This window comes from Elephantulus edwardii, unplaced genomic scaffold (genome assembly GCF_000299155.1).
Source record: "Elephantulus edwardii isolate Elephantulus edwardi_28Jun2011 unplaced genomic scaffold, EleEdw1.0 scaffold00017, whole genome shotgun sequence".
In the NCBI taxonomy this organism is placed as follows: Eukaryota; Metazoa; Chordata; class Mammalia; order Macroscelidea; family Macroscelididae; genus Elephantulus; species Elephantulus edwardii.
The window spans coordinates 19,833,769-19,858,785 of NW_006399767.1; the positions used below are offsets into that span (position 1 = coordinate 19,833,769).

At 42.5% G+C, this 25,017-nt stretch overlaps 1 protein-coding gene across 1 annotated transcript in view; it reads left to right on the top strand.

Moving 5' to 3' along the window:
- Positions 1-25,017, top strand: part of KIF6 (kinesin family member 6) — a 738,393-nt gene that overhangs the window by 632,332 nt on the left and 81,044 nt on the right. The window contains exon 16 of the mRNA XM_006882159.1: positions 16,716-16,766. Within this exon, the coding sequence (XP_006882221.1) occupies positions 16,716-16,766 (51 nt within the window). The remainder of the gene's footprint in view (positions 1-16,715; positions 16,767-25,017) is intronic.

Here is a 25,017-nt window from a genome sequence, read left to right on the forward strand (position 1 = left end):
CTGTCTGGTTCTACTGTCAGAAAATGTTGCCTTATTTTTCTAGTTCTCATTCCCATTTTGTATCACCTGGTCCTGAAATTGACCCGGTGACCAATTCTAACATGCAATTAGAACCATATGTATTAGAATTTCATGTAAGGAAAACTCAAGTTCAAAGAAAAGGAACTTTTTATTTTCTGAAACATGTCGTTCCTTAAAGTATCCTCAGCAATATGGCAGACAAATCCTTCTCTGCCTCGCTTTTCTCTTTGATAATACTTAACCCCAAAAGAAACAAATGAGAAGGAGAGTTAGAGCTTGATTTTGTGGACAGAGAAAAGGAAGAGGATAGGAATCAACTCAGACTCTGAAGATCATAGTTTTAACATCAACATTTCAACCAAGCTTATTGTCAATTACTAGAATCAATCCTATTTTACTGTAAAGAAAAAGGAAAGGCCCAATTAGTAAGGAGTAGTGGTCAATTTGAGCTAATTAGTAAGGATCATGTCCCACATTCTTACAAAGTTGTAGTTGGAGTCAATGGTCACCAAGAGGAAGTGGCCTTGCTTTGTGAAGCCCCTCTGATTCCTGGGTTTTTTGCAAGGCAATATGTCAGCCTGCACTGGTGGATAAAAGACATCTTCTCTTCAGGCCATAGGGCCAAAGATAACTTACTAATTTAGGCCAAAAAGATCCTTCCAAAAAAAAGGACAGCGAAAATGCAGATGTCATTCTATGATTGAATGTAATCAAGGCCTTAGAAATATTTCCAGCAGTTGGCTTTCTTTCCTCCAGGGACTTTTCCTTCCATTCAGTCACCTGCCAATAATTATTACTACCACTGTCATGACTACCACCGTTTATAATGCACCTAGCGTGCCAAGCACTGTGCTGGACGTACTTGGAACATTTTTGTCCTAATTCTTAACAGCAGCCTTGCTAGGTTGATGTTATCACTCCATTTAATGAAGAAACAGGACTCAAAGGATGAAGTATTTTATCTAGGGCATCACATTAGTTTTGGCAATGTCAATTTGCCTGTTTCTAAAGCCTAGGTTCTTCCCATTATTCTAGGCCTCGATTCCTCCTGCCATTTTTCCATGCCTCTCCTGTTGCGTGGGCCTGCATGACTCATCAGTTGTCTGAAGGCCAGCAGACTCCTCTGCCTTCACCCCACCATGTCTGTTTCCCAGTGTTCCTGCTGAGCTTTCCTTAAGTTCAGCCTCCTTTTTTTTTCTCTGCACTCCCACATCCTTACAATAGGTGGTATTGGGCCAAAATCACTGAAACCCTCATAGAATTAATAGAGGATTTGGCAGTTGCATCAAAAATAAGGCTGGAGTACATCATGCTGAGTGAAATATCTCAGTCACAAAAGGACAAATACTGCATAGTACCACAGTACCGCTGTTATAAAGCAGGTCTGACATGTGAGGTTGGGAGGAGAATAGGAAAAGAGTGGATAGGTAATGGCTATTGCATTGGAACAGATGAAAGAAATGTCTGAAATGATTGTATGATTAGGCATTATAGGTGCAACAACAGACCTGAATAAGAGATACATCATTGCAAGAGGGCTGGGGCTGGGGGTAGGTAATTGTGCAACAGTGAATGAATATTTTAAAAAAGAAAATGTGAACTGGGAGAGAGGGAAGGGTGGGCAAGGGAATAAAATGTGCAACAATGAATGAATGAAAATCTAACTTTTCTTTAAATGTTCATTGAAATCACAATTAAAATAAAATTTTGTAAATAAAAAAAGAAACAAGGCACATATACATGAGGCCCACAAAAATGTTTACTTTTGAACCTAGAAGTCAAAGCTGTCTCTTTTCACCTATTCAACATTTTGTTTACCAGCTATTTGACTCATTTCTTCTCAACTTTGGCCTCTTCAGATCAAGTCATTTCTGCTATCACAAAAGCACCACCTCTGTGCAAGGCCTATTATTTGACAGGTAAACTGGTAGTCTCACCTACTGTGAGCCTTCACTCAGGCATATTTCTTAGTTGTTTTGCACTGGGAAAGTCCATTGTCAGAGGCTGTACAGATGGAAATGAGAGACCACCCTGCATGGCCCTGTCTGAGCCCCAGATAACATCCCTGGTAAGCAGAGCATGCCTTCAAAGGAAGATGGATTGCCATCTACAACTGCTCCTCCAGAGCGGGTCTCAGAAGCTGGTTATGTACCTCCCTTGCAGAGATAAGAACTTCCAGGAATCTTTAGTAATGTCTTTTGAATTGATGCCAACACAATCAGGAGCCCTCAGTTCCCCGAGATGCTCAGTATTAAAGAATTCATCCTGGTCGCTGAGCTGAAAATTTCCCTTATGCTTACCTACTCCCATCTCCACATTTGTTTGGGCTTTTCACAGGGTCGCTGATGTATTTAATTTTCTGAATATGTTTATGGAATATTATCACATACTGTAATAGTGATATCAGTAAGCGCCTTAGCTTAATTAAGCGTGTACAATAGCCAAATGCCTGAGCCTGAGACAGAATGTGCTAATCTTGCATGATTATGATGATTACTTTGGTAACGGAAATTAATATCCCATAGGAAAAGAAATCGAGTCTCCCAGACATAGTAGAATGTTGGTCATTTTTTTTTTTTTTAAGTAATGAGAGCATTCTCTAAAGTGCGATCATTGTATATTGTGCTGGTGCTGAGACAGGAGCTGTCTTGAAAGCCCAGACTTCTGTCTGGTGTTTCCATCCCGGGTTGAAATGTTCATCACTCACTGAGCACATCCCCTTCTAGAAGATAGGGCCAAGATGATGGGGAGGCTTGTAAAAATCCCCACAGAGAGAAATCAAGACAAGGAACCATGGTGTTTTTCTTGAAATTCTCATTCTTTAAAATAGCATGCATCTGTGATTGAATAATGTATCAAATAAGTTGTATGATACACTGGAGAAAAGGAGAACCTTACAATCTGGAAAACGGGAATGTCATTTTAGAATGAGAGGTCTAAGAACCTTTTCCCAGTATTCAGACCATTGCTGGTCTCTGTTCTGTGTTCTATTGCTGGATCATCCGTTTGAGAACCCAGGGAAGGACCTGTCACCCCTCAATTCCAAGAATGGGTTATAGTTATATACAGCTTTCTCAGAGGTCTCACCCACACAGCTCGGTGAAAATCCTTTGTGTTGCTGCAGCTGCTGCCCTAGACTCCTTGAGTCTCCCCTCTCCACCCTCACTCCTTCATAAAGAAGAAACCAGGCAGTGACAGAGCACTGACAATCACATGTCACCAAAACACACCTCATCTCCCCATGCCCAGCACTGAGACCTGCAGCATGAATATTCTTGGGAGATGTGCCATGAAATCACATGAGTAACAGGCACCTAAATACACTTTTCAGTGTGCCACTCCCCACCCCAGCATCACATGTCCCTCCCTATGAGGCAGACCACAGGGGACTTTTCCATTTTAATGTCTTCTTGTAAATATTTGCAAATATATTTTTACATCAATCTTAAGAAGTCTACATACTTGTTAAAGTGCAGCATCTTTTGTTTCATCTTCTTTGGTTCCCTCTTAGTCTACTCAATTCTTCCCCTTCCCCATAACCACATTTCCATCATCAGGTAAGCTCATCTTGACTGCATCATAGACAACATATCTTGTCTATGCATACACACACACACACACACACACACACACACACACACACACTCCGAGGACTTCTGTCATTATTTGATGAAACAGGGACCATTGCACCCTTCCCCCTCCCTGTTGTTTTCTTGCTTTTTCATTCCTTTCTGCCTTCTGTTAACTTGTTAAAATTTTGACAGTCCCTCTCTCCCCTGCATCCCTTTCTCTGACCCTCTGCTGATTTGGCTGATAACAGCATGTTCTTTATTCTTTTCAAGTAAAAACTAATTCTAACAATGTCTGAAGTGGAGGGGGAAAAATAAAAAGAACCATAACCTTGTGTTTTCTTTCTGACCACACCCAAGGTCATCCCAGAGAGCTTCTCCCCGGCCCCCCATCTTGTTACTGGTGCTTCAAGATTCAGTTTTCACATACACACTTTTTATAATTAATTAGAAAATGTGTGTCTTAAGTATTCATTTTCATACTTACCTTTATTTCTTTTATTTCCCACCTGCCTCTGTGGTTTTCTTTCCTCTCTTGCTTATTCTTGTTATGTGCCATCAAGTTACCTGCAACTCATAGCGACCCTATGTACAATAGCTCTGAAGCCGGCCCTGTCTTGAGACTGCTCATTGACTTCAACATACGTACCCCCATTGCCCCAGTTATCATGTCAATCCATCTCATCCAAGGTCTTCCTCTCCTGTGCTTTCCCTCAACCCTTCCAAGCATGATGTCCTTCTCCAAGGACCTCATGATTTATTCTCATTTTGTTCCTACTGTATATGGCAGGTACTCTTCTAAATATTTTACATATCTTGCCCACGTCTACCCTCACAAAAGGTAATTTTATTATCCCCATTTTACAGATGAGGAAACTGAGGCAAACATAGGTTTAGTCCCTTGTGCAAGATTGCGCTCCAGCTGGGATGCTGGCCCAGGCAGCAACTCCAGAGTCCATACACCTCACTTCTGGCCTGGCTGCATCTCAGTTGAGATCTACTAGAAAGGGAATGTCCGTGAATGACAAATGCCCTCAGTTCTCTTACGACCAAAAATGTCTTTATTGTGCCCTCACCTGTAAAGATGGTTTGACTATGTATAAAATTCAAGTTGACAGTTACTTCCCTCCTTTGTCTCCTGGTACCTATTGTTGTCATTGAAGAGTGGACAGTAGTTGAAATGTTGTCCCTCTGCAGGTCTCCTGGCAGCTGTTAATAAAAACCCAAGAACCAGACCCATTGCCATCAAGTCGATTATGTGCAGCCATGCTGCACAGAGTAGACCTTCCCCTGCGGGTTTCTAAGACTGATCTTTCCGGGAACAGCCCAGCACAACTTATCCTGCAGAGCAGCTGCTGCATTCAAACCACTGACCTTACAGTTAACAGCTGAGGGGCTCCTTTATTAGTGTTAGATGCTAACAATTCCTTTCATAGGCATTAAGAGTATCTCTGGTTGCAATTCTGCACTTGTGCTGTGGCATGTCAAGGGGTGGATTTATTTTTATTTATACTCCTCAATGTTCAGAGTGCACTTTCAATCCAATGGCTTTTGTCTTTCTTCAACTGTGGAAAATCTCAGCTACTGACACATACTGCGTCTTCATCATTGCCTCCCTCCCCTTGTCCTAGAACTCTTGTTAGATGAACGATGAAGCCTTCCAGTCTCTTCTCTGTGACATTTGATCGCTGTTTCTCACTTTTATCTTTTTGGAATATTTTTCCATCCTGCAGACATTCCTGCCTTGGAGATGTTTTAGGTTCAGTTCCAGATGACAGCTATAAAGTTAGTATCACAATAAATCAAGTCACACGAAGTCATTTTCCCACTGCATATAAAAGTTATGTTTATATGACCATATAGCCTATTAAGTGTGCAATAGCTTTATGAAAAAATTTGAAATCCTGTGAGAATTCGTAATATGTGCTATTTTGATATCACAAATGAGAATTATCACAAAATGATCTCTATTAGGAAAACAGTGCCAGTAGTGTTGCTCAACGGTGCAGAGTTGCCATATAACATCAACATATTTTAAAAAAGGAAGGGGGAAAAAGTTAGCTGTAAAGTTCAATAAAGGAAAGTACAATAAAACAAGATTTGCCTGTACTTCCCAGGCCTCTAAATCCCATTTAAACATACCCATCTAGTTTCTTCTTTTACTTTTTTGTTTTGATAACTCTCTTCTGTATTTCAAAATTCTTTTACAATCCACCTATGTTTATTATATTTCTATCTATTTGTTGGAGAATTTTTTTAAAGGAATAACATGCCTTCATTAATTTCTGAGTTTTTTTCAACATGTGTACGAGTGAGACAGAGTAATTAGAACTAAACTCTAAGATAAGCCCATCCTTTTGCATCTCTGCATCAATGAATGTCTTTATCTGTCTAGATAATTGCTTTCATCAGTAATGAACTTGTGTGCTTCCTGTAGACTTGGTTAACTACCTTTTTAACATTTTTTTTCCCATCTTTCTTGGCATTTTGGTGGGCAGAATTTCCTTTTTAATGGAACACATTCTCTCTCTGTGGGTGTGGATATGAGAGAGACAATTGAGAATGGGATGTGACAAGGCCATTGATAGTTGCTGATGTCTTGACTTTACTGTGTTAGCACCTTTCTTCTTTCTCAGTAGGACAGGAGCATAGCCCCCAAGCAATATCTGGCAGCAGTTTCTTTTTCTTTTCAAGACCCTTGATTCTCTCATTGCGGACCAGGTAGTTTCACCTCAACCGTCAACTCAAACTATGAATCTAGCTCTCATCCTCTGTTTGGTATAAAACACAAAAACTCATGCTCTGTGCTGTTAGAGTAGCTAGCTCATGGTGAGTCTCCACTGGATTTTCAGGGCTGTACATCTCAACTAGTACTTGGGAAAGAGATTGCCCTTCCTTCTCCCTCAGTGAGACTAGTGGGTTTGAACCACTCGAGATGCTCAGTAGAGCTCTATTGGCTTGTGGTGGTTGTTACTAGGTGCTGTTGAGTCAAGTATGACCTATAGTGACTCTATGAACAACAGATCTGAGCCCTGTCTTATTCTGTGCCATCCTCATACTTCCTGACACACTGGAGCCCATTGTGGCAGTGACTGTGTCTGTCCACCTGGTTGAGGATTTTTCTCTCCTTTGCCAACCCTCCACATTTCCAAGCATCATGTCCTATTCCAAGGAACATGCCTGAAGTATATGAGGCAAAGCCTCATCATTTTTGCCTCCAAAGACCAGTAAGGCTGCATTTTCTCCAAGACATATTTGTTTTGTTCTTTTGGCAGTCCATGGATATTCAGTGCTCTTCTGCAGCACCACAGCTAAAAGGCATCAATTCTTCTTCTTTCATACCTATTCATTGTCTAGCTCTCAGATGCACAGCAACTGATCAGATAGACCATGGTCTGAATCAGATCCACCTTTGTCCTCAAACTCACATCATTACTCCTCAATACTTTCTTTTCTCCATCTTTCACGATGTTGCCTATTGGTCCAGTGATAATAATTTTTGTTTTCTTGATGTTGAGATGCAATCCATATTGAAGTTTGTATTCTTTGATCTTCTGCAACAAGTGCTTCAAGTCCTCTTCATTTCCAGCAAGCACGGTTGTGTTATCTGCATAAGTCTTCCTCTAATCTTGGTGCCACATTCTTCCTCTTGGATATCCTCTTGAATAATTTGCTCAGCATATAATATGTATGGAGAGAGAATACAACCGTGACACGTTACCTTTTAAATTTCAAACCATATAGTCTTCCTTTGCAGTGTTCTCACAATAGTCTCTTGCACTAGATATCCATTTACCATGAGTACACTTAAGTGCTCTGGTGTCTTAGTGCTAAGGAATTGTGGTTCGAGTCCACCAGCTGAAAGACGAGCTACCACCTCCTGTGTGAATTTTCTGCTTCTTAAACCTGCTAGAGGGTCAACTTTAAGTCAGTTCTGATTCAGCAGTACCTAACAACAGCAACAACAGAGGTACTCTACCTTTGGGTTACCAATAAAACTCACTGGGGACTACACCACTAGGTGTTATGTATCATCGAGTCAGAAATAGCCTGTACCCGCCCCTCCAGTGGATTTTAAAAGGCCATAAAACACACAGGAAGAAGTTATTTCCCACCTTTCTCCACAGAGCAGCTGTTGTTGTTATGTGCCGTCAAGTCATTTGCAACTCATAGTGACCCTATGTACAACAGCTCTAAACCCTGCTCTATCCTGTGCCAATCGCATTGCCTCTGACACACCCATCCCGATCACCCCAGTCACTGAATCAATCCATCTCATAGAGGGTCTTCCCTACCTGCGCTGTCCCTCCACTCTACCCAGCATGATGTCCCTCTCTAAAGACCTGTCTCTCCTTACAACATGTCCAAAGTATGTCAGACGAAGCCCCAGAATCCTTGCCTCCAAGGAGTAGCCTGGTTTAACCCTCTCCAGGATGAATCTGTTTGTTTTCTTGGCAGCCCATGGTACCTTCAATACTCTTCTCCAGCACCACAGCTCAAAGGCGTCAATTCTTTCTATCCTCCCTAGTCATTGTCCAACTCTCTGATGCATAACAAGCGATTGCAAAAACCATGGCCTGTATCAGGCAGACCTTAGTCTCCATAGAGACACCGTTGCTCTTGAGTACTTTAGAGCAGTCCCTAACAGCAGACTTTCCCATCACAATTCATTTTTTTATTTCCTGGCTGCTGGTGCCAAGAGTGTTGACCGTGGAGCCGAGCAAACTGAAGCTGCGAACAATCTCAATCTCTGCCATCCATCTGATGCTACCAATTGGTCCAGTGGTGAGAATCTTTGTCTTCTTGACATTGAGCCTCAGTCCATACTGAAGGCTGCAGTCCTTGACCCTATGCGGTAAGTGCATGAGGTCCTCCTCAGTTTCAGTGAGCAGGGTTGTGTCATCTGCATAACGCAGATTGTTGATAGATCGTCCACCAATCCTAATGCCATGCTTCTCCTCATAGAGCCCAGCCTCTCGGATAATCTGCTCTGCATACAGGTTGAAAAGGTATGGAGATAGGACACATCCCTGGCATACACCCTTCCCAATTTTGAACCATGCAGTGTTGCCCTCCTCTGTTCTGACGACTGCTTCTTGGTCCAAGTATAGGTTTCGCATTAGCACGATTAAATGTTCTGGGATTCCCATTCTTCTCAGAGTCAATCACAGTTTGTTATGATCCACACAGTCAAATGCCTTTGCATAATCAATGAAACACAGATAGACATTCTTCTGGTATTCCCTGCTTTCAGCTAAGATCCATCCCATCTAACATCAGCTACAATATCCCTAGTACCACGACCCCTTCTAAACCCAGCCTGGACTTCTGGCAGCTACTCGATTCAAATCACATGCCTTTGACTTGGCAGTCCCAACTCCTTACTACTAGATTACCAGAGTTCTCACTATTTTGCATAATGTATTTTAAAATAACCTTATAGGTTCTTAACCCAGAGCTTTGCCAGGTGAAGCCTTCAGTTCTGCTTACCTTTTTGCATTTCTGCCCCACTTCTGATATTGAGAAGAATGTCTTCTAATCTAATCCCGAAATACCTTCTTGATTTTCTTTCTTAATCAATCATTGTTATGTTTTAAGATAAACCAGTGAAAAAGGATGATTCTTCTTTAACAGATTTTCAGAGTATCCCAGTAAATTTGGATAAAGTCTAGTAAAATTCTCCTTCACAAGAAGTAGATGAATATGCCTGATTTTAAAACGTCAAAGACCTACATACACATAAGCACAATTGAGTGTTCTGGGATTCCTGTTCTTCTCAATGTTACCCATAATTTAATTTGAACAGAACAAGGAACTGCATGGTTTAAAATCAAGAGAAGTGTGCATCAAAACTATGTTCTTTCTTGATTCCTATTCGGTCTGAATGTTGAGCAAATTATTCAAGAAACTAGACTTTATGAAGAAGAAGAATGCAGCATCAGGGTTGGATTAAGATTCTCATCAACAATTTGTATTATGTAGATGACACAACCTTGCTCACAGTAAGTGAAAAGAACTTGAAACACTTATTGTAGAAGATCGAAAGCTACAGCCTTCAATATGGATTACATCCCAACATCAAGAAAACAAGTCTTCTCATGACTGGACCACTAGGCAACATCATGATAGATGGAGAAAAGCATGTAGTCAACAATTTCATTTTACTTGGATATACAATCAACACCCATGGTAACTGCTGTCATGAAATCAAGAAATAAGTTACACTGGGAAAATCTGCTGTCCAGTGCTAAAGAACAATGATGTCAGTTTAAAGACTAAGGTGTGCGTGATTTAAGCCACAGCATTTTCCAGTGCTTCCTAAGGATCTGAAACACTGAATACAAATGAGAGAAGAATTGATGCCTTTAAACTGTGGTTGTGGGGAATAGTACTGACTATCTCATGAACTGCCAAAAAAGCAAGCATGTCTGTCTTGGTGGAAATACAACCAGAGTGGTCCTTACAGGTAAGGATTGTGCAACTTCATTTCACATACTTTGGGCATGTTGTCAGAAAAGGCCGTTCCATTATAAAAGGCATCGTGCCTGGAAAGACAGGGTGTCAAAGGAGGAGAGAGGAATACTCACAACAAAATAGGCTGCTACAGAGACTTTCACAATGGGCTTGAGCATATCAGATATCATGAGAATGCCAAAGGTTAAGGCAAGGCTCATACTCCTTATTCCTAGGGTCACTATAAGTTACGATTGACTCAGTGTCACCTAACAATAAAAGCAAGTATTTAACCTTATAACAATCAACTATCTTCTATGTTAGCACAAAACCTGGCTTTCTGATTCACAGGTGAAATTGACAGTACAGAATTCAAACCACTAACTAGGACATTTCTTTCAAAGCTGTTGCTCAGGGTTGAAAATTATTCTGTGTATTGACATTTCTTTTAATTTTCATATTATTGCACTGGGATACCATAGTAGTAGAGTTGAATGTAAAATAGGTTGTATATGGGTCCAAATCCCTTTATAAATATGTAGACCTCTAGACTCCAGTATGAATGTAATCTAGTCTAGCCCTACTCCTCCACTCAAGTCCTCCCTTCCAACCCCAGCCTCAAAACTGGCATTCCCACCCTTTAGCTCCAGCTCTCTTTGCCTCTAATGACTTTCCCAAGCCTCACTTAACACCCCTGTCCTTTTCTCAATCTATTTAAGCCTCCCCTCTAATAAGGATACCTTTCCTAATTCCCCCAACCCAGTTTTCCCTCCTATAAACTTATTCCTATGATTGATTTGACCTTCCATGGACTTCCATAATGTATATACAGTGTCCTCTCAATATATTGGAAAGTGCCTTAATATAATGTGATGCCTCATATATGCTAGCACATGATCATTGTTCTTTCCAAGAATCTTGGGGTTTACTAAAGCAGATATATATTTTTTATTTATTTTATAGATATTATATGATATTATACATTTCTCATATCAGTGATAAGCTTGAAGCTTAGAGGTGTTAAGTATACCCTCAATTGGGAGAGGTGACATTTGAACACAATCCTACCATTAAATTTAACCATTTTTTTTCTATATATAATGAAAATGGCAAAGGCATTTGTTCCAGCTCAGGCCCAACTGCAAGTGACTGGTAATGACTGCCTAGTGTCCTAGAAAGTGCACAAACTGCCAACAGCCACACTGACAGGAGTTACAAGCAAACTGGCTTCTCTGAATCAGCTAAGCAGGTTTTGCATGGTGAGCAATCACTAAGTCATATATGTGCAAAAGAAATTTGGAAGCTTAAGAAACCATTTTTTTTTAATCCAGAAGGCTGAACATCAGTATAAAAATTAAGTTTCATTACTTCATAATGATAATACTTTTCACCTAAACAACTTGATAACAGAGAAGTTCCCAGTGATTTACTGCTAGATGGTCAGCTATGACTTGGTTCCGACTCAAGGGTTCCTAAGAACAGAAATCTATCACACAGTGTGTTCGCTCTGTTACAACTTAGCTTCTCTCCACACCTCCCATCACTCAGTCCTCACCCTCTCTCACCCCCTTACCTGTCCCACACATGAATGGGGTTGTTGTTTTTTTTTCAAGACCATGCATCTCCTCGGATACTCCACATTGGCTGTCCCTACTCTGACCTTTGTCACCTCCCCCACGGTAGGGATTAATGAATTGGAACAAGAGAAAAAGTACTCCTGGCATGTACTTGTGTAAATTACTAGAGGGAAAAATCACTAATTACCAACATCTCCCTTCAAAGTGGAGTTTTCCCATACTCCCCACAGTCTTGGTTTTCAACCCTGATTTAGGCTCCTTGCTTCCTTCCCAGACCGTCTCCGACCTCAGGCTGGGAGTTCTCTGTTTCCATTTCATCTCTTTTCCATACCTCTGGATGGGGATGTGTCCAGGAACGCAGGCCAAAACCAGCAAATTTATCACCATGCTCATGACAGCAGGCTGCACGCTGAGTGAGTTCTGCATCCCCCTGACCTCCTTCTTCTGCCAAAACCTGCGGTGCAGTAGATCCAGCCGATTACGGAGGCTGTTATCTTCTCATGAAGAATGGCTCTGCTGGAAAATGCAATTAGGAATCAGCCATGAAGTTGTTTAGCTTGTTTGGTAAAATGTCTTTTTTAAATGCCGTGTGATGGGAAATGTTAGGCAATTCACCAAAATTGAACATCACTAAACACAACAGCAACAAACACATCACACAACTGCTTTTACCCGGATATCACACCATGAAGGCTCATTTACTGACCCCTAAGAATGCCTCACTGATCTTGGGATCTGTTTGTTTGTCGAGTTTATAGACCTCTCAGTCCTACCTCCTTAATCTCACTCTTTGCTTATATGAATAGCCCTTAAGAGGCTACGGGCTGCAGAGAATGATTAAACTTGATTCCAGAAAAACTGCCAACATTTGAGGAAATGAAACCCAGGCAGTTGACCCAATGGGCACAGAGAGAGTTATGGTATACTAAGTTGAGCATCTGCTGTGAACAAAGCTGCTGTTGTTCTTGTTTGTTTTTGTTTTTGTTTTTTTTTTTTTGTTTTTTGGGGGGTTTTTTGTTTTTTGTTTTTTTTGTTCTTGTTCTTGTTCTCGTTGTTAGGTGCTGTCGAGTTGAGCATGACTCATTGCGACCCTATGAACAAAAGATCTGAACCCTGTTCTATCCTGTGCCATCCTCACACTTCCTGACACACAGGAGACCACTGTAGCAGTGATCCTATCAATCCACCTGACTGAGGGTCTTCCTCTCCTTTGCCAACCCTCCACCCTTCCCAACATCATGTCCTTCTCCAAGGAATAGCCCCTCCAAACAACATGCCCAAAGTACGTGAAGTGAAGAAACCCCATGACTCTCACCTCTAAAGAGCACTCTGGCTGCACCCTCTCTAAGAAAAAGCTTTGAGGAGGCATATTTTGGGGACACTCATTTGTATGGAGATACATTTGGAAGGCACATTGTTGTAGAGGGGTGTTGTCCAGGAGAGATGTGTCCAGAGGGCCACCCGTATTAGTAACATCTTCAGATGTGTTCACAGCTGGCATTGCCATTGAAAGAAACTCCTATAACTCTACTTTTCTAGAGAACAAACCAGGCCCAATAGTGAAAAGTTACAACGAGTCAGGTTTCAACTCCATTCAAGTAATTTCTAACATATAAATGGAACAGCCTGAATCTTTACATACATAAGCTGGAAGTCATGTATTGTGGAAAGTCGTACAGTCAAGGAAGCACATTGTCCAGGAGGTATGTTTTTGAAATTTCTGATGAGGAAGTTCACTGATAAGAAGGCACACTTGAAGCAGTGCTTTTCCGTAGAGGCGTGTAGCCCAGGGTGAGCACCCCAGGAAGAAGCCATCATCTTGTCTAATGAGGAAGGGAGAATTAAGGCACATGTAAGGCACATGTGCCAAATATCCAGGGAAAAGGCACCAATGCCACACTGGCTCTCCATACTGGGAAGACAGAAGAGACCTTAACAACCACTGTAACTGAAAGGAGTTTTTCAGTGAATGCTGTATTTATCACAGCAGTTGCTCCTTTTATTTAACAAATGTATGTGATAGGCTTCTTTTTAAAAAATGCACATCAGTAATGTTTGGTATACATTGAAGTCTTAGCCCAACAGTCCTCATGTCTCCCAACGTTTTTACCTCTGAGAGAGACAAGAAGGATCATGTTGCTCAGAGAAAAAGATCCCATAAGTGGCTGCGGCTGGCACAGGTTTCAGATTCTCCTTTTAGTTGCAGGCTCACCAGTACTCATCGTTGGTTTTTCTTTCTGCTTCTACAAACCTCATAAACATCTTTCTTAAGACTTATCCTCCCCCCACTGGAATGAGTATGCAATTCATGGCTTGTTCCTGCGTATTCCCATTGCGTATTTCCAGTGAGGCTCCACAGAAGGCAAGGCACATAACTATCAGGTGCCCACGGACTCTTACCCAGGACAACGGCCTGCCTCATTAGGCAGTAAGGAGGAGTAAGGAAGTAGTGGCGTTTAACCCAGACCAAGTCCAAGAGTTGAAATGGTAACATCCTCTAGTGCATTCAAAGCAGGCATTGCCAATGAGAGACTAGAGGACAAGCCAGACCAATAGTTAAAAGCTACAAGGAGTCAGGGTTCAACTCCAGAAATTTCTTGTTTGTAGTGTAATTAATGGAACAGCCTGAATCTTTACATGTAGGAACTGAAGTCACCATTTTGTTCAGCACAAAGGAGTCTAAAGTGGGTGAGCAGTTTCAGTGTGTGGCTTCTGCCCTCTCATCCAATCTCAGTCTTGTAGGAGTGTCCCAGAGCTTTGTGTGAGAGGCACGGTCTTCTTTGACTGCTCTGTGTTTTACTCAGCTTTTGTAGATGTGACTCAGCCATCACCTTTGACGTGTAGACTGTATTTCATGTGAGGGAAGAGATATACTAGACGAACCTTGCTGTCAATGAACTGATTGCGACTCATGGTGACCCTCCACCAGGTTTCCAAGGCTATAAATCAATATGGGAGGAGATTGTTTCTCTTTCTCCCATGGAGCTGCAAGTGTGTTAACACACCACTGACCTTTGAATTAGTAGCACATCACACGACACAGTATGCCGGCAGAGCTCCTTTATGCTAGACAAGAGGGCAATGAAAGTCTGAGAACTTCTCAGAATCCCCCTGTGCCTAGATCACATCCCCCATTCAGGACACGAGACATAGAAGTCTTTGACATTTTAACAAGTGTGCTGGGCCTTTGGGCATAAACAAATCCCAGGGCTTCTGTTTGACCATCCCTCAAGCACGGAATCACGGAAGTTTAGAGACTGAAGAAGCCTGGAGGTCATTTCGTCCAAATTCCTACTCAGAGCAGGAATTCTCACTCTTACAAACCAAATGAATGTTGTCACCCAGCTTCTGCTTGTGCACTTTCAAGAAGAGGCTCACAATTTTTGCCAAGAGGCTAAATCCACATTCGGACTTAATCCGCTTTGAAACAGTCCTCATCGGGCAGTGTTTCTTTCTTGGACTGAGCTCTAGACAGGCCTTCATTTTACTTTACTTCTGTCCTTGGTCATAGGACAAAAAAGGCTGTTCTCTTGTCAATTTGAAAATGCTCAACTATTTTAAAGGCAACCTCCACATCCATCAGATGGTTTCTTTTCCATCTAAATGTCATGTTGTATTTGTTGTTGTAATTGTATGCCATCGAGTCAGAATCAACCCATCACTGACTTTCCAGAAGGTTTTAAGAGGCAGTAAATCACACAAGAGGAGATTGCCTATCCTTCCCCCACAGAGCAGCTGGTGGATTCAAACCACATGCCTTTGGAATTGCAGCACGGCTTCTTATCACAAGGCCAACAGAGTGAAATGCCTTAGACCACCTCAGGTATTTCTCAAATGACGTCGCCTCAGATTACTCAGCCTCCTTCTTCTAGGATGCCAACTTTGCATCCTTGGTCCTTGTACGGACTCGCCGCCCTGAACAAACACCAGTGTGTTCTGATCATGCAGAGAACATTCACTTCTTGTGATCTATACACTACATATTTATTAATATAACCTAGAATAGATAAACTCTGTTCCAAATAATTAGGTTTTGGGCTTAGATTATGGTTATTATAACTAAAATCACCATCTTTTTTCCTTCAAATGGTTTTGTATAGCTTAAAGAAAGGAGTGGCCTAAAAAGTGACCATATAAATTAGAAAAAGATCAAATTGACTTCATGTTCATCAATAAGGGACAGATAGACAGTTCAAAAGACTAATGTCCTAGCAAAGGTTGTGAGTGATTGTTGTTTTTGTTAGTTGCTATATACTTGATTCCAACTCATTGATTCCCCATGTATGTGGAATAAAATTGCTCCATAAGGTTTTCAAGACTTTTGAAAGCAGACCAGGCTTTGTAACCTTTCAAATCAGACCAGCCCTGATTTCTCAGGTACCTCTGGATGCTTTTGAACCACCAATATTTTGATTCATTAGTAGTCAAGCGCTTTACTGTTAGTTTTCATAGGGTTTTCACTAACAGTAAAGTGCTTGACCACTAATCAAAATATATAAGATATATCTTGGAGAGGATGCAGCCAAAGTGCTCAAAGGAGGCAAGAATGATGAGGCTTCTCTTCATACACTGTGGGCCTGTTGCTGGGAAGGGTTATTCCTTAGAGAAGGATGTGATGCTGGGATGGGTGGAGGATCAGTGAAGGAGAGGAAGACCCTTAACTAGGTGGACTGACATGGTGACTGCTGCAGTGGACTCTTGGGTGTCAGGAAGTGTGAGGATGGCACAGGATAGAACAGGGTTCAGATCTTTAGTCCATGGGGTTGCTAGGAGTCATACTCAACAGCACCTTAAGACAACAACAACTTTGCTGTTTATATCGCCCAGGGTATTACAGACACAGAGTGAATGCAGGACCTAAGCAATTCCAAAAGGTGATTGGATCCCCAAATAGACTGTGCCATTGCACTGACGTGCCCAGGTCCCTGGCTTTGCAGCCTGTCTTCCACCAGAGTCTGAGTCTAGACGGGCCCTTCTAGGAAGCTAAACCTCCTTGTTACTTCCTTATTCTCACCTTGCCACATGCTTCTGAGCCTAACACTTTCCTCTAGCCCATTGGAAACTGATAGATGGTTTTCCTTTGTGTTTTTGACAGGTCACTTGAAGGAAGAAATCACCCAACGGCATATGCAGCAGGTAGCTCTAGGTGGGTACAAAGTGCAGCCTGCAGGAAAAAGGTAATATAAGCTAACCTGGTCTTAGGAACTCAGGTCCAGCTAAAAGGTAATCTAATTAAAAGCGTTAGAAAGGTTAAGGCAGAAAAGGTATGCCATTTAAATGCTCTACCTCTCCGGGACCAGTTTCCCTTCTGCCCACTCCCGTTTGTCACCTCCAGCCCCAGAGCCTTCCAGCTGCCTCCCCATCATCCTGGATTCCTCAGCCACCCTGCCTCTTCATCTTCATAGCTTTTTCCTTTACTCAATCTAAACTCACCCCCTGGGTCCCGGCCCCTCATGGCCTTGTGCTAAAGTTTCTAGAGCTTCTGTAAAAATCATATCAATGACAATGATGACAGCAGCTGCTGGTGGACAGGATGATCTCAGGGTACTGCTTTATGTTCACCATGTCCTTTGCTCATCATGGCAGGTCTTTGAGAACCTATTCCCATCGGGTCCATGCCCGCTTGCATGTCAGAGTAGAGCTGGGCACCACAGGGCTTTCAGTAGCTGGACTTTCAGACACAGTTCACCAGCCCTGTCTTATGAGATGCCTGTCAGTGAACCCAAACTTCCAACCTTTCAGTTAGCAGCCAAGTGTGTAAACCATCAGCACCACTCAGGGACAGCCTTATGAGGTAAGGGCATTTATCGAATGAAAACAATTTAAAGGCTTGCCCATAGTAACTTGAACCCAATTCCCTCTGAGTCCAAGTTTAGTACTTCTAGACCCATACCATTTATTGCTCAAAATTCTGGATCCACTACAATAGTTTTGTTGTTGTTGTTATGTGTCATTGAGTTGCCTGTGACTCATAGACACCTTTTGTACAATAGCTCTAAACCCTGCCCTATCCTGAGCCAGTATCACTGACTCCAACACATCTATTCCCATTACCTAGGATGTTGTATCAATCTGTCTCACCCAGAGTCTTCTCCTATGCTGTCCCTCTGCCCTTCCAAGCATGATATGCTTCTCCAAGGAGTGGTCCCCCTGGCCACATGCCCAAAGTATCTGAGACGGAGTTTCAAAATCCTAGCCTCCAGCTTGGTTTCACCCACTCCAAAATGGACCTGTTTGTTTTCTTGATGGTCCATGACATTTTCAATACTCTTCTCCAGCACCACAGATAAAAGGTATCAATTCTTCTGTCACCCTTAGTCATTGTCCAGATTTCTGATGCATAGCAAGTAATTGAGAAAACTATTGCCTGGACTAGGCACACCTTGATATCTAGACTGACACCATTGCTTCTCAGTATTCTGGAGAGGTGCCTGACAACAGTTTTTCCCAATGCTATTTGTCTTTTGAATTCCTGGCTGCTGGTGCCAAGAGTATTGATTGTTGAGTCAAGCAAGCTGTAATTGTTAACAATCTCAATCTCTTCTCCATCTATCATGGTGCTGCCAATTTGTCTAGTGGTGAGAATCTTTGTCTTCTTGATGTTGAGCTTCAATCCATATTGAAGACACAGTCCTTGACCTTCTGCAGCAAATGCTTTAGGTCCTTCTCAGTTTTAACAAGCAAGGTTGTATCATCTGCATAACATAGGTTGTTGATGAGTCTTCCTCTAATCCTGATACCACATTCCTCCTCACAAAGCCAAGCCTCCCAAATGATCTGTTCCACGAACAGATTGAAAAGGTATGGAAACAGGACACATCCATGATACACTCCTCTCCCAATTTTGAACCATGCAGTGTTTCCTTGCTCTGTTCTGAGGACTGCTTCCTGGTCTGAGTATAGGTTTTGTATGAGCACAATCAAGTGCTCTGGGATTCCCATTCTCCTCAAGATTAGCCACAATTTGTTGTGATCCACACAGTCAAATGCCTTTATATGCTCAATGAAACACAGATATACATTCCTCTAGTACTCTTTGCTTTCTGCCAAGATCCATCAGACATTGTTGATAAAGTCTCTAGTGTCACAGCCTCTTCTAAACCCAGCTTGTACTTCTGGTAGTTCTCTATCAATGTACTATTCTAGTCATTTTTAAATAATCTTCAGCACAGTTTTGCTTGAGTGTGATATTAGTATATTGTTCAATAATTTCCATACTCTGTCAGGTCACCTTTTTTGGGGAATGGCCATAAATATGGATCTCTTCCAGTCAGTGGCCAGATAATTGTCCTCCAGATTTCTTGGCACAGCCTGGTGAGCATGTCCAGGGAAGCATCTGTTTGTTGGGGATGAAAATACTAAAGCAGCATGGTCAGGCTCCGAGAGGCCAGTGACCCCTTTCAAGCAATGGATCTGCAGAAAATGTCCCCATTCCATATGTGGTCCAAGCAAGTCTCCTGGGAAGAGAGTATAGCTCTCAGCAAGGCTGGTGGTGCAGGTATTCTGAGAGGAATGACCTGGATCTCCTCCGGCTAGCCCAGGGCCGTGTGGAGAGTGATTTAATAAGAAACTCATGCATTCCAAACAACAGGGCTCTCTTGAGTTGTTTTTGCCCCTGAGATGACCTTTAACTGGAGAAAGCCAGTCTCTAGGGTTGAGGGAGGGAGGATGGAAGATTTCCTAACATCTGCAGGATGACTCATTCAACCCTAGTAACATAGGTCATTAAGAAAGTTGACTAGTTTCAGCAATAATGGTGATGATCATATAGAAATAACTCTTGATGAAATCAGAAACATACAATGAGGAATCTGAAGACACACTGATGGGTGCTCTGAGTTTCCCACACTTCGTTCCAGAAACAAGGGTTGGGATTAATCTGCCAAGTCTACCCTTTCATTGCCAAAGACTTGGGCACATACTCAGAGCTAAAATTCTGCCGAGTGCCTTCTCCAACAAAGAGCAGGGGTTCCCTGGGGTCATAGCTCATAGGGCGGCTGAGGAAGAACGAATGACCTCTGCTGGAAAGCTGTGCCAAGGGGACCTCCCTGCCAGGCTTCCCAGTCGGCTCCACCAGCTTGCTCTGGACAGGCCACTGAACGTGGAGTCATCCCCAGGCTGCCATGCTGCCACCCACCAGATTCCAAACATCTGGCCTCTTCACCCAGCCTTTGTAGTGCTGGTGGAATGGAAACGACACTGTGGAAAAACAGCAGTCAAGTAACTTGGGCTATTTTTAATCTCTGGGGGTGGGATGAGGCTTCCAGAGCCAAAGGCACACTGTCCCCTTCTCTGTCCCTAGTTCCCCACCCTTCCTGAGGCTCACCTAGCCAACTGGACCAGACCCTCACTAGAACCTTGAAAAATCACTCTGTTTTCAGTCACAAGATTTGGGCACACAGACATTTTTCCAGACCACATCACTTGGTGAGCCTGCCACTCTGAAGCAGGAAAGAGCGTCTGTGTTCATTCAGTTAGCTGGGCCACCTGAAATCCTCTGCACATCACACCGGATGCCTTCTTCCCATTTACAGCAGGTGTCTAGTTCAGCGGGGCCCAACTTCGCCTGAAGTAATCAGCACACTTCAAAAAGAAAGCCCTGGGGTTGGAAGTCTAATTAAGAGCATTTGAAATACCTCCTTATTTTAAAAGCATGCTCTCCCAATTAGAGGAAAAGTGTTAACATCTCCCAGCTGCCATTTTGAGACTTAATGCCATGTTGCCGTCCAAACTCCTCAGGAGGTTGTCTGATGGAGCTTTGGGCCCACCATCGCTCATGTGTCCCAGGTGACCACATTTCAGACAGAGTTCTCCTCCGTGAGAGGAACCTCTGGAAGCAACAGATTGTTTATGTAGCCATTTCCTGCCTCACCCTCAGCCCTGCCGGCTCGAGTTTGCAAGGCTCTTGAAGTCTGCAAGGCTAAATGCAACTCATATATTTGGATTCCCCGATGTTCTGTAATTTTGACTTCAGATGTGGGAATAGAGCAGAGACTAAATATGCTGTTGCCCCCTTCCATTCCGTTGTCCTTATGTCTGTCTCGCATTTCCTTCTCCCATTTTTATTTTCTTTGTTTTTCCTCCTCTTTACTTTCCCCTCCCTTTTGTTTTAAGTGTTCCCTTTGTGATTGTTTCTCTCTCTTGGCTAAGCATTCCTAAGTTTCCATGAGAGTAAGAGTATTTGGGGGTAGTTGTCGGGTGGGGAGAACAAGCAGGTCTCAGTAGGGGAGGTTGTCTCATATATCGTGCACAGGAATACGCGTGTATCAGAGCAGGTATGTGCACAGGGCACTTTGTATAAAAGGGGATGCTTCACCCCAAAGGAACAAAGATTCAGTGAGGCCCTGAGAGACCATCAGGTGCAAGAGGTGATGGTGAAGCCGTGTCCATAGATAAGAAGAGCCAATCACTAACATTTCAGAAAGTTTATGAGCCATGACCCCTGTTAAAAAGGAAATCTATAAACTTACAAAGAAATGCGTTATATTTAAAACAACAATAATTAATACTCAAAACCTGTCACTTCATTTGCATGATTCATTTGCATGCTACTATTGTCCATACTCTTAAGGTTGTTTGTATCTGCTGTGTTTTTATGATGGAACTATGACAGAAAGTGTGCCAATTACATGATGAAACCACCCATGGTGGGAGTATTTATACCACAGAAACAGGAACTGCTTCACATCAGGGCTTCCCTTGCCCCTCACAGTGGGCAAGTTACACTTTTATCATCATACCACTGGCATTCGCACAAGTACCTGTGTAAAATACCAGCGTTATGCTTGGGTGTGCATATGAAAATGCCTTCTCTTCCTGGCTGAAAATCCAGGTTATGGCACTCTGTTCACTTACTGCCCAGCCACAATGCACCAGGAAGCATAACGCTGAGCCCTAGTGCTTCTTACAGTCAGCGGACAAGAAGACCATGAAAGACAGAAATGAGCCCTGGATGTACCTGCCTGAGCAGGGGGCAGAGACAGGACGGTTCTCCTTTTAAGATTGGTATCTATTGTCACAAATTGACTACTTGTAGAACAGTCAACAAACTTGAGAAGGTTACTGATGGTTTTAGAGCAAGATCTATTCCCATGCACTATTTCAGGAAGCAAACTCTAGTGGCTTGGTGGTAAGTATTTGCACTGCCACCCAAAAGGACCATGGATTGAGCCCACCAGTTGTTCCACAGAAGATGAGCAGTCTCCTCCCTTTCAATTTACAGTTTCTGAAAACCCATTGGAGAGTCAACTATGAGTTGGTTTCAGCTCAGTGGTACAGAACAACAACAACATTATAAAACTAAGCATCATGTGGGAATTATATTGATGTAACTAGGTTGCGCTTTGGAAGCAAGAGTGGCATTCCACTTCCTAAACAACATGCCTCTAGAAACTCTATGAACTTAGAGAAACGGAGATAGTTATAGAACAGAGTTCAGGTCTCTTGTTTGTAGAGTTGCTCTAAGTCATGCTCAACTCCGCAACAACAACAACAGATTCATCTAGCTTTTCCAAATTCAGTTACGTGTTTTTGCAACTTTATTGTTCTGGTTGCCCTAAATGGTATGGTATTATCAATAATGCAGATACGACTGATTGGCAAACATTTTCAGAACATTTTCAGGCATGATTCCATATTCCTTCTGTGTATTTTATTCTTGATGCTCACAGCAACCCTATGAAGTAGATGCTTCTGTGACGCCCACCTGCCTAATTTCTCTCAGCTAAGGATGCAAACACTGGCTGCCTGACCCCCTAAGCATGTGCTCCAATCAGTACACTATTGTCCTTAATACTTTGCTAGTCATCAAAGAGCCCACAGAGGGGAACAAAGCCAGGGCCTTCCCTTGAAGGGTTTCCAGTCTAGCTAGGACAAAGCAATATAGCATACAAAGACAACCCTATTCACCAAGTTCAGGCTTACACACATATATCCTCTTTGTATTCACTGTCTTGTTCCTACCGTAGCCTCAGAGTAATCTCAACCTTGACCTCCTAGATGGAACCTTTCCTGGCTTTTTCCCCCCACACTGGAGTCATTCTGCTTCATCCTCCAATCTCATGCGTCTCTGTGTGAACACTGACCTTGCTTTGTGATTATTTCTTTCCACAGCCATTCTTACCACTAGAGTACAAGCTCCTAGAAAGCTGAGTCCAGTTGAATTCATCTTTGTATCCCTAGCAGCCGGCACAGGCAATAAATAGGTGTTAATCAATGGCCAAATGAATGCTTCCCCAGATGACTTCCAGACTCACACATCTTGCAAGAATACAATGAGACATTTGAACAGAAAATAAAATAAGTCCATTTAAAGGAAGTAGAAAGAGTAAGTGCTTTTGGACTCCACAGCTGAGCAAATTACAACACGCAGGCAATAAATTTGGCGCTCTCTTGTCTAGCCGCTAAGCAAAGAGAGAGGCACCCAGAGCTGCATAGTTTTTATTTTCTGACAGCAGGAAACATACTAACTAATTTATCCGCAGAAATAGAATTTCTTCCTGGAACTGAACACAAACCAGAATTTATCATGTGGATCCTTGTACAAAGGACACTGAGTGACATAGTGAATGATGTCTTCAACTGCAGTTTTACAAAAGATACCGAAATGTTGTTCAACCAGATGATTCTTGTATCGACCCTCTATAAAAGCAAGAGACCTGACATTAAAGCATAACTCACTGAAAGCGTTTATGTGAGCGGCCAAGATAATATGATCCAGGTACTCCGCTTTCTGATGGCCGCACAGAGCAAGAATAAAACAGACAGAATCTAGCCCTGTGAGCTTGGAATGGCTTCTCATTGAGTTCACAGACAAAATGCTTATGAGTGCCTGTGGTTAAAATTTAAAATGGACAGCTCACTACAAAGTAGTCTATGACCTGTGCAGGTGAGAAGGACAGGCCATCAGGGCTCTGGGAATTTACTAGTGGGAGGGAGAGTGGCCAAGAGGGGTTGTCAAGGAAAGGAGGCCAGGGTCTGGGTTGAGTGGGTTGAACTTTGAAAAATAAGGAGAAATCAGAGAATGGAAGAATGAGGTGGGTGGGGTGGTGTGTGTGTGTGTGTGTGTGTTTTGGAGGCAGGAGTAGTAAGATGACCTCTCAAGGAGTTGGAAAGAAAGGTTAAAATGGTAGCTTGGACCAACTCATTGAGAGCTTTAAATGTGAGTTTTTACCTTACATGAAGTTCTTGTTGTTGTTGATGTTGTTATATGCCATTGAGTTGCTTACAACTCATAGTGACCCCTGTACAACAACCCTAAACCCTGCTTTATCCTGTGCCAACCTTATTGTCTCTGACACATCTACTCCCATTACCCCAGTCACAGAATCAATCCATCTCATCAAGGATCTTCCTCCCTCACACTGTCCCTCCCACCCTCCCAAGCATGACATCCCTCTCCAAAGACTGATCCCTCCTTGCAACATGTCCAAAGTATGCCAGATGAAGCTTCATAATCCTTGCCTCCAAGGAACAGTCTGGTTTCACCCTCTCTAGGATGAATCTGTTCATTTTCTTAGCAGTCCATGGTGTACTCAATACTCTTCTCCAGCACCACAGCTCAAAGGCATCAATTCTCTTTCTATCATCCCTAGTCATTGTCCAGCTTTCTGATACATAGAAAGTAATTGCAAAGACTATGGCCTGGATCAGGCATACATGAAGTTAAGTCATTGAAATAAAGAAGAAAGTCTTAATCAAAGAGGAATTTTAGTAAAAAAGAAGCCCCCAGGCATAGACTGGAGTGGCTCAGTATTTGCTGACTGACTGATGAATGGACCATCTATTTACCCTTACTTCTCCCCAAGCATTCATTGTATAGCTGCACCAGGCTTTTATAAAACATTTTTATTTTATATTGGTTTACTTACAAAGTTCATATACATTGTGTTTCACACCATCATTCATTCACATTGAGTCTCATATAATCACTTCCATTCATTATGTTTTATAAAATGAATCATCATTAAACTACGCCCACCATTACCCAATCTTTCCAAATCTCTGCCAATCTTTCCCATTTCCTTTACCTACCCCCAGATTATGCGACCCTATGATTTCCCTTCTTCCCATCCTCACCCCTCTGCTCCCACCCTCCCCCTTTGGGTCCTCATATATGTTTTATTAGTTATCTATCGCTATAACAATGGTCTTATGCAGTATTTGCCCTTTTGAGACTGAATTCGTTCCCTCAGCATAATGTTCTCCAGTCCCTCCCAAGTTATGTAGTCATTTTCTAAACCATTGCTCCTGAGTGCTGTATAGTACACTAGGCCTTTTTAAGGAGTGAGGACCTCACCTTGAGACACACATGCTTCAATCCCAAACCTGGGGCCTCTTAAGCTGAGGGAAGACCCTCCAGTTCTCCTAATCATCTCTGAATATATCTACTGTGGTCT